General features: G+C 39.4%; 2 protein-coding genes across 2 annotated transcripts; both read left to right on the forward strand.

The window, feature by feature from the left end:
• The first annotated feature begins 217 nt into the window (after positions 1 to 217).
• LOC114464292 (proline-rich protein 2-like) lies at positions 218 to 2,329 on the forward strand. Its single transcript, XM_028448339.1, has 4 exons — positions 218 to 234; positions 1,288 to 1,552; positions 1,654 to 1,797; positions 1,913 to 2,329. The coding sequence occupies exons 1-4, from the start codon at positions 218 to 220 to the stop codon at positions 2,327 to 2,329; spliced, it is 843 nt and encodes a 280-aa protein (XP_028304140.1).
• Positions 2,330 to 5,292: 2,963 nt separating this feature from the next.
• On the forward strand, positions 5,293 to 12,596 carry cln6b (CLN6 transmembrane ER protein b). Its single transcript, XM_028451095.1, has 7 exons — positions 5,293 to 5,350; positions 5,742 to 5,840; positions 7,455 to 7,643; positions 9,656 to 9,708; positions 9,951 to 10,073; positions 11,204 to 11,332; positions 12,381 to 12,596. The coding sequence occupies exons 1-7, from the start codon at positions 5,330 to 5,332 to the stop codon at positions 12,523 to 12,525; spliced, it is 759 nt and encodes a 252-aa protein (XP_028306896.1). The 5' UTR covers positions 5,293 to 5,329; the 3' UTR covers positions 12,526 to 12,596.
• The last annotated feature ends 1,332 nt before the right edge of the window (positions 12,597 to 13,928 follow it).

Consider the following 13,928-nt stretch of genomic DNA (forward strand, 5'->3'; position numbering starts at 1 on the left):
AATAATAATAATAATAATAATAATAATATACGAGCGACCGTGGATCAGTGGAAGAGTGGTTTGTCCGGTAACCGAACGGTTGGGTGTTCGAATCCCACTCTATCCAAATCATTGTCGTTGTGTCCCTGGGCAAGGCACTTTCCCCACATTGCCTAGTATGAATGGGTATTAATTGTGCATGAATGTTGATGGCGGTCAGAGGGGCTGCAAGCACGAAATGGCAGCCACGCCTCTGTCAGTATGCCCCAGGACAGCTGTGGCCACATTGTAGCTTACCACCACTGATTTGACTGATGTGAGTGACTGGTGTGAATGAATAATGGTTTCTGTACTCACTTTTAGTCTCCTTGAAAAAAGAGCTATATAAATCAAAGCCCTCACCATCATAGTAATAATAATAATAATAATAATAATAATAATAATTAAAGCCGCGAGCGGTGGCGTAGGGTCCGAAGGAGTGGAAGGGGTCGGTAACATTTATTAGTTACTTATTGAGTAACTTTCTTAGTTACTGCATTAGTTACTTACATATTTAGTTAGTTACTTTATTAGTTATTTATTGAGTCACTTTCTTAGTTAGTTAGTTACTCAGTTACTACATTAGACAACTTTAGTTATTTACTTAGTTACTTATAGAGTTACTGCATTAGTTACAGCATTAGTTACTTACATAGTTACTCAGTTACTGCATTAGTTACTTACATTTTTAGTTAGTAACTTAGTTACTCATTTACTGCATTAGTTACTTACACATTTAGTTAGTTCCTTTATTAGTTACTTATTGAGTCACTTTCTTAGTTAGTTAGTTACTCAGTTACTGCATTAGACAAATTTAGTTATTTACTTAGTTACTTATAGAGTTACTTTTTTAGTTACTGCATTAGTTACTTACACATTTAGTTAGTTCCTTTATTAGTCACTTATTGAGTAACTTTCTTAGTTACTGCATTAGTTACTGTATTAGTTACATATTCAGATAATGTATTAGTTACTTATTGAGTAACTTTCTTCGTTATTGTATTAGTTACTATTAACCGTTGGAGATATGCAAATTATTTCAATGATTTTTAATCTTCAGTGGGTCCTAAGTGTTTTGGCTGAGTTTGAAGCGAATCGGATGAAGACCCTCAGACTAGTTTGTGCAAATGCGTTTCGCCATTAGTGACCTTTGACTCAAGATGGCTGACATCCTGTTTGGTAGCCAAAGCATCACAAAAATTGAATCACCTGTTCCTTGTCCCATTTATTAATTTTCCTGAAAATCTCATCCCCGGCCCCCCCGACAAGAAAGGACGCTATCAGCCGCCCAAGCAGGGCCATCCCGCCACCCACCAACCGATTAGTAGGTGAACCCAAGCACCCCCAGCCAGGCCCCGCCACCGCACACCAAGTGCCGCCAGCAGAACCCCCCCCTCCGGCCACCCACGCGCCGACACGAGACACTCCCCGACGGCAGCACAGCCCGAAGGACGGTGGGCCCCAGGCCACCAACCCCACCCCGCCAAAGGCAGTGCGGCGCCACACCGAACCACAGCCAGTTCCCGGGCGGATGGCAGGAGAACGCGCCCCAAGACTCCCCATCCATGGCATAGCGCCCACGGGGCCCGGTGCACCCAGCCAACAGACCAACCACCCCCGACGCGGATCCGCCAGGGCAAGAACCACAGACTGCGCCCCCACACACCCACCCAGCACAACTCCAGGGGAGACCCCTGCATGGGCAGGGCCCCATCACGCTCCCCCATCCCACCTCCAGCTCACGCCACACACGACACACCGGCCCACATGGTCCCCCAAGTGAGCCAAGGAGCCGAAGCGCCCAGACGGGCAGGCGGAGCGGCCCACAGCAACACTCCGCCACCCAGTGACCCAGGATGTAAGCGCCACCCCCACCCCGGACCCCCCCGGCCAGGAGCCACAAACCCCACCACCTCAGGCCCCCCGACGGGCCCACCCCCAAGCTAACCCACCCGGCGCAGCCCCGCCCACCCCTCAGGCAAAAGCCACAGCCCCCCCACCAGCACTCCGGGCCGACAGGACCCCCCCAACGCCCAACCCAACAGGCGAGCAGGCGCAAGAGCAAAGGAAGGGGAGGACGGGACAGGGAGACAGAGAGCAAGGGGAAAGAGTGGCAGAGAAATATGCAAGCCCCCAGCCCCACGGGCCACCCAGACATGTACGGAGGGGGCAGAAGATCAAACTCAAACAGCTCAGGGTCCGGAGGACATCCAGAAGGAATGCACGCCCGCGCAGAGGCACCCAGACACCCGGACAACCCACCCAGGCCACCCCACAAGCCCAGGGAAGTCCAGGTCTACAGTTTGATTAGTGTGTTAGTATAGAGTGGTGCTGGCAGTTCGCTTGCAGGCTAGATCATCAGGCTAAGAAATCGAGATTCAATGCAGTTAAAAAAGGAGTCCAACGCTTATTTTATTTTTTCTGAGAGCCGACATCTTTTCCATGGAAGTATATTCTATGAGGAGATTTTGCCATTGGTTTATGTTTAAGGATTTTTTTATCTTTCCAATTCACTAATATTGTTTTTTGCTATGGTGAGTGTCGCAAGGATGGATTGTGATTGGTTTGCTGGAAGAACAAACTTTGTCAGGTCTCCTATCAGAGATAGATTTGGAGAGAGAGGAATCCTGCAGTCCAAAAGGGAGGACAGTTTTTCAGTTATTAAAAACCAAAACTTTTGAACTGGGGAACAGAGCCATAAGGCATGTAAATAAGAATCAATAGTTCCCTGGGTGCACTGAGAGCAGATGTCTGTTGCAGAGAAGCCCATTTTTTACATTTTCTGTTGGGTAATGTGGGATCTGTGGAGGACTTTGTATTGAATTAGTTGTAGGTTTGTGTTTTTTGTCATCTTAAAAGTATTGCAACAAATTTCTGTCCAGAAATCGGTGTTTGTGGTGATTGAAAGTTCAGCCAAACCTTCCTTTTTGGCATGACTTTGGTTTAACGTGTGCATGTTTGTGTGTGTGTGTGTGTGTGTGTGTGTGTGTGTGTGTGTGTGTGTGTGTGTGTGTGTGTGTGTGTGTGTGTGTGTGTGTGTGTGTGTGTGTGTAAATGTTTTAGGCTTCATTTTTGAACAGATGGCTGAAAATGAATGAAAATGAAATCCATGGTTATGAGCCAGGTTGGATCTTCAAAAGCACCCTAAGCTTCTAACAAAGCTGATCAGAAACAGATTAGTGAGCAGTGGGAATATGAGGGAGATAAACAGAATCTCCGAGCAGCCCCCCAGACACCCCTAAGACCCCAAGCCAAGAGGCAGCCAACGCCCCCCATACACACATACCCGAGAAAGTGCCGAGGACCCAGCGCACCCCGCCACCGACCCCAACCCCCAACCAGTGTTGTGCTAGTTACTGAAAAAAAAGTAACTAGTTACCGTTTCTAGTTACTTCATCCACAAAGTAACTCAGTTACTGTTTTGATTACTTACACCAAAAAGTAATGCGTTACTGGAAAAAGTAACTTTTGAGTTACTTAGAATTAAAGAATGTATTATTTATTTTGGGTAATTTGTGTCCATACAGCTTCATATTAGTGCTGTAATAATATAATAATACATTGTTGATCAACTGCTATAAAACAACCAAAACAGCTGCTCCAAAATTAAAATGGTAATTTTTCAGCCTTAGCACAGTAAAGTAAAGTAAGCTGTGTGTATTCCAGGTGCACATTCTGCTGTTGAAAATGCTTATAATAATAAATGTGGAACTTCTCAACTACACAATGCTAAACATATCAGGCTAATGAGCTTCTGTTAGCAATGACTCAGCAGCAGTGACAGGCTGCATATTTACAACAACATACCATGCAATAGTTTGGCTGACCTGTCCCTGGATAACAGTCACAGTCCGTTAAAATCCAGTTGCAGCGTTAGCTTAGCTTTAGTGATGCATCTTTTGGAGACAAAAATAATGCGCGTGTTTCCACTCTGAGAAGCTCGTTCTGTTCTCGCATTGACTCACAATGCTTTTTCTTCTACTGTTTTACCGTGTTTGGCACGGCATCTCGCAAAAATATGTAGCGCCACTGTAAACAGGAAGTACACTGCAGCAAGCAAAGTAAAGGACAAACGCCATATTGTGACGGTAACGGCGTTATTTCTTTAGAAAAATATTGCGTTACAGTACTAGTTACTGTCAAAAGTGGTCCAACACTGCCCCCAACCTTCCTTTTTAAGTTTATACATGATATGTTAAGGGAACCGTGGCAAGATTTCGGTGTAGTGTGTGTGTGTGTGTGTGTGTGTGTGTGTGTGTGTGTGTGTGTGTGTGTGTGTGTGTGTGTGTGTGTGTGTGTGTGTGTGTGTGTGTGTGTGTGTGTGTGTGTGTGTGTGTGTGTGTGTAATTGTTTTAGGCTTCATTTTTGAACAGATGGCTTTTAAAATTAAATCCATGGTTATGAGCCGGGTTGGATCTTCTAAAGCACCCTAAGCCTTTAACAAAACTGATCAGAAACAGATTAGTGAGCAGTGGGAATATGAGGGAGATAAACAGAATCTGATGAGGAGGTAAACCTGCATCAAATTACTTTGCAATGAGTAACACGTAATTCCAGGAACGGATCCTGTGTTAAAAATACCTGAGCGTTGGGACCACTCATACCATTAAATGGGTTTAGACACAGCGCTTCAGTGGCGTACATTAGTTGTTTGGACAGGGAAGCTTGTCTGTAAATTTACGCTGTATTCTTAGGTCGTGAAGGAAACTTTTTTCAAATATTTAAAACACAGAATATTATTAACACCTCAAAATGAATCCATCCATTCGGAGACGTTACATCAGTTCTTTGCACATGGAGACTTCCATGCTCAGGTTTGTACTCTCATTTTTATCAACAAATTTTGTTAATTTCATGTTAACACGTGTGAGCACTCATGCATTGATTTATCTTACTACTTTCTTGAGTCACTCAGGACAAAATACATCCAGAAAACTCACACAAAAGCTTAAAACATTTTACTAACATCACACCTGACCTAAACCAACATTTACAATGCTTAAACAACATACAGCATGATTTATTTTTACATTATGCAATACATTTAGGAGGGCTGGAGTTCTTTGTTATATGATGTCAACTTTATATTAGTTTACAGGTTGTTTTTTTTTTTTTTCAGATAGCCCCAAGGGTGTGTTTTTTAAATATAATTTCTTTAGAAATACAAAAATATAGCAGTTTAATTAAGATGAATTGTTGTGTGTCCTGCAGCGGGCTGGGGGGTGTGACTCAGGTAAATGAGATTCACATAAAGCCCCATTTCCACCTTGACCTCTGGTTGGTCTTCACTGTGCAGAACTGGCTTTTGGACATGAGTTGCACCGTCCTAACGGTAGATCCTTTTAACCCTCATTTGTTAGGTTTAATAATTTGTTGATTTTATTCTTCAATAACTGTGAACAAAGTTTTAAATTTGATTGGGTTTTTATTCATTTATTTATTCATCATCTGACGTGCTTGTTCCTTTTCAGGGTTATGGGAATGCACTGGTGTGTGTTTTTCCAACAGATCAAATCACTGATAAATATAAATTGATAAAACAATGAATTGTGGGAATTATATACAAAAAAAAAAATCATTTTTAAATAAAAAAAAAAAGATCCTGTGCTTTTATTTTGAAGGCGATTTCTTTATGAAGTTCCCCTTTAATATTAGGTGTCAGTAACTTGGTACTTTTTTAAGTGACTAAGTACTGAGTAATTATTTCCTTCTTCTTTTCGCAGCTGCTTCTACCTGCAGAATGGTGTCCACTCAAACGTCCTGGTGTTGCAGATTATCTACATTTTCTGTACAACGTCACCTCTCCGCTCATCTTGATCAAAGTAACTGCAACTAGTGATGCACGATATGGACTTTCTCTAACATAAACAAACAGTAATGAGTTTTTCGTTTTTACATAAAATACATTTTACCAATCAAATACAGAATAGGTCTGTTCCAGTCCACGTTAAATCAAAAAGCAGATTTTTCTGTTGCTCATTGATCCCTGAAATGTGGGTCATTTGTTTCGGATGTGATTTTGATCTCCCGTTCTTTGATTTTGACCTGCACTTTCTGTTGAAAATGTTCACATTTTGGTTTTAAACGGTGATAGGTGATGTTTTTTAAAAGTTTCTATCGGTATCTTCAGTGCAGGTGTCATGAAGTTCTTCAGCAGCTCCTCCAGATTGCCTTGAGAGTTCCCCTGAATCTCTGACAAAATTCTATTGTCCCACATGTTGTGTGATTGGATGTTTTCTTTTAAGCTTAGTTAACTCCGTTCATCTCTGTAGACTAATCTTTATTTTTAGGCTGGGCTACAGGACTCAAAACACCACCCACTTTATTGTTCTTCTTCTTCTTCTTGGTGTTGTGTATAGTTAAAATCGCTACTTCTCTGTTATTCGTAAACGGATCAGGCTGAAATTTGGTTGCTATAATCTATGGATGTGTACATCAACGCTTGGAGCTCGATTTTCTATTTGAAGCCCAGGGGGCCCCAAGGGGCCCCAAAAGGTAAAAAAAACTGAAAGTCAATTTCTCATTTATTTGCCAGTCAAATGTTACGACAGTTGGTGGTACCAAATCATTGGCACATACCAATATGGAGCCCGCTACCCCGTACGTGTCGCGGGGCGCCATTTTCAAATGACTACTCCCCCATTAGTTCTTGTTAGATAGGAATGCAGTTTGGTATGAATACTCTATGAATTAATATGTTGAGATGCTTGGATGCTCGGAGCTTTTTTTAAGAGGGGCCCCAGGGGCCCACCCCCCAATTCCGGTCATTTCCAAATTTATGAGAACATTGTTCAGTGTAGATTAGGATTATGCCTTGCACAATTCGATTAAAGGCTCAATTTTTTTTGACAATTTCCATTAAAGTTGTTTTCTCATTTATTTGTGAGTCAAATATTGCGGCAGTTCTTGGTACCAAATCATTGACACATGCCAATATATGAATGGGGCCCATTACCCCGTATGTGCCACAGGGGCCCCCATTTTTTTAATGACTGCTTCTCCGTTATTGCTCGTTGAATCAGACTAATTTGACATGGACATTCTATGAGCGGATGTCAAGAGCCTTTCGGAGACTTAGTTTTACTCGGTGAAACCGAGTCATTTGACTGAATTCTCGGGAACGTGGTACGTGCTATTCAGCTCAGAGACATTCCGCGGGCCCGGCCGTAGTTCATCCAAACTTGTTCTGCTTAGATGGTATTTTTTGTGACAGTGTATGCAGTGGCCATTTGATATTCCTATTCATGTTGTAAGAAGTAAGGCAACTTGAAGATTAATTCTTGCATTCTTTCCTCTGAGGCTGTGAAGGAACTCTATACCAGGGACCAGTCCCACATGTTTCATTAGCTTAGGTTGTAGCGGCGCTGGCTGAGCATTGGCTTACATTTTCTTATCAGGTCAGCTTTGTGTCAAATATTATCATTGTCCCATCTTAGATGCTTGAACGTAGTTTGAGGAGGTTGCCCTGCCTCGCTGTCCGTTCTGGAATCATCTGTGTTGTCATGGGAACCAGCCTTCACCTATTGGCTGACTCCATCATGAGACGACTTCAGCTCATTGGATGTGATTTACACTCAACAGTAAAAGAAGATCCAAAAACCAAGTACATCAATCAGACCTCCATGGTAATTACAGCATTCACTCCCTCACTCACTCACTCAGGGGTCGATCAGGGGTCACCAACCTTTCTGAAACTGTGAGCTACTTCATAGGTATAGTCCCCACCGCTACTAGTTTAAAAAGAGCTTCTTAAATACTACATTTTCATGATTTCACTTTAATTAGAGGGTAAGATATTAAGGAAGGCTCACAGTAACTTACTAAAAAGGACGAAAATGTTTGTTTCAACATGCACATTTTCTACATTTCATAGAAAATCCCAATGTCGCTTTTTTACTAGGTACAAACAAACAACTTTTAATTAATCTCAAACATTGCTGGTGCTCTTTTTAAGTGAGCAATGATTGCTTTATTTTATTTCATTTTATTTTTTTAATGTTAGAGATAAATAAATACATACAAAACATGTAAAATTTGTCAAATCTGCCTTGCTTTTTTAAAAAACACATTTTTAATATCATATTATTATATACTGTATAACATACCACAACCCATACGCCAAATCTGTAGCATTTAAAAACATTTGTCACAATGTTTCAGTTAAAATAAACATTTAGAGATGGTTAATTTAATACTAAACTTTTATCACGTGCAGCAGTATTTAACTCTACTAATACTAACTACATATGTCATATGTATTTATCTTTGTGAATTTGAATCCTGGAAAATAAATCAGATTTTAAATGGAGCTCATTGGTGACTAGAGCTCCTCAGGGCTCCTCACATGGTCCATGTGGGCTACCTGGTGCCCACGAGCACTGTGTTGGTGACCCCTGAGTAGACCTTTGTTGCTGTAACTACATCATCACCTTTATTATTTATTGTTTTCTGCATCACTAAGCATGACAACCAACAGAGCACAGCAACCACAGTCTTATGATTAGGTTGATTATCTTATTATTATTAGTGCTGCAGTTTCATTGCATACGACACTGAAGCAGAAAAATGCATCTCAAGGAGATACTTTGTTTACTTATTAAAAAAAAAAGCTCCATGCAAAGCTTCAACGGCTCATTATTCTTCATCTAGAGCAGCTTCCCAGTAAGACTTTTGAGGACCTACAGTTCTATAAAGCCTTTATGTTATTGTATTACATTATGTCAAATCCGCACACAAATCCAAAGGGCAGATAAAACAACCCAGGTATACAATCTGCAGGACACTTTTAGAGAAATACAGACTTTATCCACTACAACTTTTTCCTTCGTCTCTCAGGCAAACTTGAAGCTTTTTGATCAGAAACACAAGAAATGAATGATTAGAGCACAGGGTACACAGGTTATATTGACTAATCAACGATTACTAATCAGTGGATAGTACCAGACTAAACTGATCATATGATAAAATAAAATTTTAGCAATTCAAGAGCAATAAAAAAATGCTAAAATACTGTTTTTTAGACAGTCAGCCCTTACTTTTCTCAGCATTGAGCATAACCGACTGGGCACTACAGTTACTTACAATTAATGTTTCTTAAAGGTTGTAAATGATGCATTTTCCAAAGTCTTTATTAAATAATGAATTCATTGTCTATTAGATTGCCGTATTATTCTAATGTGATAATTAATGATGTATCAATGATAATATTATTCATAGAAATGACAGGTTTCCTTCATCACAAAGAGTCTGAGCATTTAATATGCCACAGCATCCCAAAAAACAATTGAACATCTTTTTTCACGCTAACCAGTAAAATGCACAGACTGTGGACGCTGGATGCCATATTATCACGTTACGAGGTTTGCTACGCTAACTAATGATTGTACAGATATCATGGGACCCAATTGACTGCAGCATCTTTAATCAGAGCCAATGTTGGCTTCGGATGGCGACCCTCAGGGGGAGGGCAAAACTAGACTTAAAACGTTCTGATATTCTGCTTTAAATTCAAACTGCTGTCAAACATATGAAATACAATGAATCCATAAATCTATATGTTTTCCATTTACATTGTTTGCAATATAGGCTATTGAAGCTTAAACTCGAAAAACCATGATTTGTCACTTGTGTTTTGCAGGTGGAAGTTCTCGAGCTTTTGTGTTACTATTACACCATTGGTCAGCTGATGTGGTAAGTGTAGGCCTAGCATTACAAACTGGTAATTAATGTTTTACTTTAACACCGCTATAACCATTGATAAAACACAAAGAATACTAGAATAATTTGTTCTCCATTGACGATCTAATGACTTATAATGTCAACTTAATCCATAAAATGTGTTTAAAAGCAACATAACCAAAAAAGCTGACACAAACTCTTTTTGAACCTATTTTCCATGTATGCATCGACTGTGTTGCTCTTTCTGTTTGCAGGTACGTTCCACTCCTCCTCGTCCTCGTGCTATTCTTCACTGGTTGCTTCACTTCCAGGGAGCAACAAGACACAATGCCTCTGACAGCATGGGTGCTTCTCCTTCCAAACGCCATGTACTACTGGTCAGTTTTCCTCAGTGCAATCCTCTGTTAGTTAGTAGTAATGATTGGGGTGAACAAGCTGGTTCTGGCCAATCGATGAACTTGGATTTCTTCTCCTTCTCCTTTTGAAATGAAGCACATTTCTATCTGCTCTATTGGTGTTGAAATTGGTATTGGTTAGCTCAGTGGTTCCGGGGACCCCCACTGTACCTGAAGGTGGTTGAACAATGAACACAGACATGAACATTGAAGAACAGTCATGTGGAGACAGGGCCATCTAAAGGGGAATAAAGGTGAGAGGTGTTTGGGGTCCATCCATAAAGTCAGCAAAATGATGGTCCATTGTTCTATGAATCTGTGATAACCACATTTATTTATTTATTTATCTAAATAATATCCACTGTTATCCAGAGAGTTTAGTATTATTTGCGCCATAGTATATGGTAATCTTGTTTTAATCAGAAAGAATGGTGGAAAAGGTGGTGAAATAGGATTTTTTTAAACCACAGAAATTGGTTAAAAGTGGTAAAACGGGTTCAAAGTGTCAATATTGGAACAATTAGCTTAAACTGGCAAATAATGGGCATGAAACATTGTGAATGTGGTTAAATTGGCAAAAAAATAAGCATGAAATATGGTGAAAAGAGGTTAAAAGTGACAATAATGGGTCAACATATGCGACATTGGGTGGAAAAGTGGCGGAAAGGGTTCATAAGTGCCGAAAATGTTTTGAAAGTGGAAAAATGGGCTGAAAAGGCTTTGAAATTTGATGAAAAAGTGGCAGAAATGAGAGTACTATATCAAAAATGCATTAAAAGAAGCAAAAAAATAGCAAGAAAAAGTGTTGAAAATATGTTAAGATGTGAGAAGTTTGGTGTAGTTGCAGAAGAAGGGGAAAAAAATTGCATAAAAGGGCTTAAAATTGTTCAAAAAATATTCCTATAGTTTCTTGGAGGCATCTGGTGACCCCTTCCCAGTGTCTTGCGACCCCAAGGTTGAGAACCCCTGGGTTAGCTCACACTAGGTAAAAGTCCATCCTTTCCTTTCTGTACTCAGGCTCGTCTATTTTCAGACGTCTCCAATGCTGATATGTTAATGATGCTCTGTGAGAAAACAGAGGTAAACGTGAACCCATGTTTTTCTATTGGCAGGTATCTGATCACAGAGGGACAGTCTTTGATCCTCTTCATTTTCACCTTCTTCACTATGACTGCAACAGTAATGCACCAAAGGAGGCGGGGCATGTTCCTCGATAGCAATGGCCTCTTCATGATGTACAGGTAAGAACAAAAGGTAAACCTATGTATATATGCCCTGAATTGACCACGATTAGCCAATACCTGTAAAAGGGTCAATGATGTTTAGGAATTTTCTCTGCATGATATTTCATAAAATGAGCATCGTCAGACAAATTTTGCATCAATATAATCAGGAAAATAAAAATAGAAATACTTTGAAATGTTATACAGGACTAGAAAACACTTAAGAAATCATGCCAAAGAGGGCAGAAAATAAAGGTTAATAGATTTAGAGTAATTTTAAAGATGCTTTCTAAACAGAAGTCGCACCTCATTGCACCACATGATATTTTGACACTTCAAATACATTTTTTTTTTCAGGATTCAAAGTTTCTTCATATGTACTTATGTATGTCACGATGATATAGCAAATATCCTAGGTGTGTCCTACGCACGACTGTTTACATTCAGATGAAGTTACTAACATAGAGATAAGACTGTGCCACTTCATTGCCTGTGGTCTTGGTTAAATAATGAGAAATGTAAGGACTGACTGACATCAAACTGTGATTTAATTTTTAACCATTTTGTTGCATTTGATAAATCCATCATTTTTAAATAAAAATTAATCTATCAAGAAGAAATCTGATGATACTAAAATCATCTTAATGCTTCTTTCATTCGTGATGTTTATGCCTTCAAAGTACTTTTAATGTGGACAACAATTCCAAATAAAAATAATTTTGTAAAGTGGGAAAATAATTACAAAATAATCTGGATAACTAGCCAACCATCTGAATGTGGCAGCAGGTCCAGATTTATCAGAGCAGACGATATTTCTCCGATCTTGGTAATGCTCGTTTTTTTTCTTCTGGTTAGCAGTTGAACAGGTGAACATGGTAAACTGCAGGCTGAAGGTCAACAAATTACCAACATTTCTAATCATATCCTGTTATTTTCCAACACATTAAGTATGGATATTGTAAGGAACAGTGATTCGTTGACATGTATCTGTCGATGCACCAGCCTTAGCCAGGTGAGGAATGTGCTGTTATTATGATGTGGTTTGTAAAGTGTCTCCTCTGTGAAGTTTCTCTGCAGCTCTGTGTCTGGTGATGGTCTGGGTGTTGTGTTTGTGGAACCACAGCGTACTGAGGAAGAGAAAACCTCCTGGCCTGATTTTTCTCCCAAAGCCTACTGAAGTTTACAGCCTCTACCTTCAGCCTCACATCTAGAGATAGCAAAATGCTTCCAAATGTTCATACTTATACAACAAACACATAAAACACCTCAAATAACAAACCTAATGTCCTTTTTGATGCTGGTCTTGAACCCTTTGGAGAACATGCAAAAGCCTTATATCTATTTTTTACCTGCGTTGTCAAATATTTAACAACCTTAACTTATGAATATGTGTTATGAGGCTGTAAAGAAATGTTCTAGTTAAGTGGATGGTCACAGGATTGAATTTCACCCTGATCAACACCACTATTGGTCCCTGGGCACTACACCACAAAAGTGTAAAAAATGGTAAAAGTTATTAATAAACTACTGCATAAAGAAGCAGTGACACAGAAATAAAAACTGAATTTTAAACAGTTCATAATTGTGTATTTTCTTGTGAAATATTTAATATTTAAAATATTAGAGCTGTATATTCTTCTTATTATTTAAATTTATAATAATTTACAGTAGTATATTAAACAACATGTTGTACCGATACAACTGTTTTAAGCAATAATACTGTTTGTGCTTTAAAAGAAATACCAATTTATATGTAGTGTGGATTTGTTCTATGTGGAATTTTACTTCTTCCACTATATTTGAACAACACAGTTGTCTTTTGCACTTGGTTAATTTGGATCATCATACGGTTGATAATAATACATTTGGTTTTAAATAGCAGTATTTGCTAGTAACCCTAAGGTTAGTGAGGAGGACTTAGTTGCAGAGGGAAAAGAAAAGGAGGCAGGACACGTTTGAATCTCAAAGTCTTTTTAATAAACAAAAATCCAAACCAACAAAATGCAAAACAAAAATGATCACAAGGAACAAACCAAACTAATAGACTGAGCAACTAACAACAGAAAAAGAAGAATGTCAGTAACTGACGGGATGATAACATCTTTTCTTGACTTCATCTGCTGTTCTTCTTATTTTCTCCACAGACAGCCTCCCATATTGAGTTCTGCTTATATATATATATATTTTTTTTACTGTAATTCAAAAAATATGGTGGTCTACTAACACCTCTAATGTTTTTATTTTGCACATGTGGCCAGTCTGCTCTCCCTCATCAGTACTTACCATCAAAAAACCCTCCTGTAAATAGGGTGGTTCCAACCATTTTTTCACCTGTTATAATCTGTTATTAATCACCACGCAAACACCAAATGCTATTTATTTGCATGGTAACACTCTTAAGTTTATTAGGGCTCTTAATAAACCAGGCCCATTGTGTTAACTTTGAGCACACCTTAAAGCTGCAGTATGTAAGTTTTTTTTGGCGTCATTTGGTCAAAAATCCATAATCATCTTTGAGCGAAGTGTTCTGAGTGGACAGTGAATCTCTGCTCGTTCTCCTGGCCCTGTAAATGAACTTTAGAAATCTTTCTATCAACAGGGCGATCCATGAGCT

Source organism: Gouania willdenowi, chromosome 6 (assembly GCF_900634775.1).
Source record: "Gouania willdenowi chromosome 6, fGouWil2.1, whole genome shotgun sequence".
Classification (NCBI taxonomy): Eukaryota; Metazoa; Chordata; class Actinopteri; order Blenniiformes; family Gobiesocidae; genus Gouania; species Gouania willdenowi.

What these genes read in the sequence shown, in the direction of transcription:
- cln6b (XM_028451095.1), top strand. Translation starts at nt 5,330, where the DNA reads ATGAGTTGCACCGTCCTAACG. An exon ending in TGAGTTGCACCGTCCTAACG is followed by an intron (nt 5,351 to 5,741) that starts GTAGATCCTTTT and finishes TTCTTTTCGCAG; the next exon opens with CTGCTTCTACCTGCAGAATG. An exon ending in CCAAACGCCATGTACTACTG is followed by an intron (nt 10,074 to 11,203) that starts GTCAGTTTTCCT and finishes TTCTATTGGCAG; the next exon opens with GTATCTGATCACAGAGGGAC.
- LOC114464292 (XM_028448339.1), top strand. An exon ending in AGCCAGTTCCCGGGCGGATG is followed by an intron (nt 1,553 to 1,653) that starts GCAGGAGAACGC and finishes CGGATCCGCCAG; the next exon opens with GGCAAGAACCACAGACTGCG. An exon ending in CGGCCCACATGGTCCCCCAA is followed by an intron (nt 1,798 to 1,912) that starts GTGAGCCAAGGA and finishes CCCCCCGGCCAG; the next exon opens with GAGCCACAAACCCCACCACC.